General features: G+C 42.7%; 1 protein-coding gene across 1 annotated transcript; it reads left to right on the forward strand.

The window, feature by feature from the left end:
- Positions 1-428: 428 nt before the first annotated feature.
- LOC138471480 (inactive peptidyl-prolyl cis-trans isomerase FKBP6-like) lies at positions 429-1,415 on the forward strand. The gene has a single exon (XM_069609094.1). The coding sequence runs from the start codon at positions 429-431 to the stop codon at positions 1,413-1,415; it is 987 nt and encodes a 328-aa protein (XP_069465195.1).
- The last annotated feature ends 849 nt before the right edge of the window (positions 1,416-2,264 follow it).

Genomic DNA, 2,264 nt, shown 5'->3' on the forward strand with positions numbered 1-2,264 from the left:
TACTTCTTCCTTCACAGATTGCATACATACATTCAATCAACAGTTTCATTTGTGGAAAACGACGACCTTACCTATCGTATTTGCCCCTTTTCCAATGTGTTTTGGATTTAACCTATTCTTCTTCAGCGATCAATCATACTGTCTTCCTAAAAAAAATGTACAGAAAGAAAATGAACACTAATCCTATTTAGCCAACTTTCTAATCCCACAAGATCAATTATGGAACTTAATTACCCAGAAAACTCTGCGAATGCAACATCATTTGATTGGTAGAGCCTGTGATACCTTCCCTTCACTAACTCACACCCACCAGGGTCCTCCTATTTACTTCCCTTCATGCAGAATATTCTCAGTGTTGAAAAGGTGGTTCCTGCGCTTGCTGCTTAGGTTACGTCACAAGGACTGTGTGCACTGGTCAGGCCTGTGCAATGGAAGAACAGATGCACCGCAACAGAACGTTCGTCCCCCAGCCTCGTCTGGCGGGGGCGGTACGTCCTTTTTCCAGAAGTTGGGGAACCGATTGCGAGGATGTGTCTGGTGATGGTGGCGTACTGAAGGAAATTGTCCGTGCTGGCAGTGGGGATCTGGTGCCTTCTGATGCTTCTGTTTTAGTAAAATACTCTGCCTACCTGGAATATGCTGAACAACCTTTTGACACAAACCGCTATCGTCGAAACCGCAGACTGATGAAATTAGGCACAGATATCACTCTAGGCGGCATGGAGATAGCTCTGCTGACCATGCAGAAGGGAGAGTTCTCAAGGTACCTCTTCAAGCCAGCGTATGCCTGTGGTGCATTGGGCTGCCCACCACTCATTCCACAAAATGCCACTATACTGTTTGAATTGGAGCTTCTGGATTTCCTAGACACTGCTCTCTCCGATGACTTTTTTGCTCTCTCGCCAAACCAGCAAAGCACCTTCCCACTGGAGAAGGTGCTCAAAGTTGCTAATATAGAGCGGGAGTTTGGTAATCATCTCTTTCAGCAGAATCGCTTCTATGATGCTAAGGACCGTTACAAGCAGGCTTCCTCCATCCTAGGCTGCTGTTCTGTAGAGGAGCATGAACAAAATCTCATTGGGAGTACTTGGCTGCTGGTGTTTCTGAACTTATCTCTGACTTACATGAAGCTCGAACGTCCAGCTCGAGCCCTTGTGTATGGTGAAAAGGCCCTGGAAATTGACCAGAGCCACCCCAAAGCCCTATTTCGATGTGGACAGGCTTGTTTAGCGCTGACAGAGTATGAGCAAGCTCAGGATTTCTTAATTAGAGCTCAGCGGCGGCAGACTTTCAATAAGGACATTAATAATGAGCTTAAAAAGCTGGATAGCTGTTATCGGGATTACATGGAGAAGCAGAAGGAACTATGCTCCCGGATGTTTACCCCTCTGAACCCAGCACTGGTTGAGGACTAAGAACGTTCGGAATGCGTTTTTCCTGCCCCAGGAAAGGGATGTGGTTGCTTCTCTGTAGCAGGTGTTACCTCCTCTCTGGCTATTAAGGACCCAGCGATGATATGATTGGGGATTATAAATCCTTCGTCTCCTGTTTTAATTTGACAGACATTGATGTTCCATGGAAATTTCAAGCTGGCTCCTCTTGTGATGCATCTTCTTTTTCAGGGCATTGTTGCTCTCATGGTTAAATCACTGTTGTACTAGAGGCAGGGTCCCTATACTCTTACGTTGACTCCCTGCAGTCAAAAAAATTTGAAACTAGACATTTCAGTTGATGCAACTGAAGGCTGTTTAATGTTCCATGTTTGGTGCAAGAGTTAATTTGTTATTCTCACAAAATGTTGATGGTTTGTTTTAATCATCATTAAATTGTTGAAAAAAAGGGGATATGTTAGTTTTGAGATAACCCTCCCCTCAGGAATGTGAAAATCAAAATATTAGTGAAATATGCATATTTCTTGTAATTACCAGTATTGACATGTGATGTTAAAAACAATTGCATATTAGGTTTGCAAGAGAATTCTGAATCTGGAGACATCCTTTATGTGTTTGTCATTGCATGAATAATAGAATTATTAAAATGTTCAAATGTATTATTGAACCACATATTTTAATATATAGTGAAACAGATCCATTCTTCTTGCTGAGTTACTGTTTAGCCAGGGTCGGCTGTCAGAACCTGTTCAAGGCCTCTGCTATTAGGAATGCACTTACTGATCCAGCAGACACTGCACTTATTGATCTTTCGATGAAAAAATACAAGATCATGGATTTGGGTTAAATTCCCAATCTAAAACTTACATTTAC

This window comes from Ambystoma mexicanum, chromosome 8 (assembly GCF_040938575.1).
Source record: "Ambystoma mexicanum isolate Mex_15411 chromosome 8, UKY_AmexF1_1, whole genome shotgun sequence".
Classification (NCBI taxonomy): domain Eukaryota; kingdom Metazoa; phylum Chordata; class Amphibia; order Caudata; family Ambystomatidae; genus Ambystoma; species Ambystoma mexicanum.

Coding starts and splice junctions, on each gene's coding strand:
- LOC138471480 (XM_069609094.1), top strand. CDS start 429: ATGGAAGAACAGATGCACCGCAACAGAACGTTCGTCCCCCAGCCTCGT.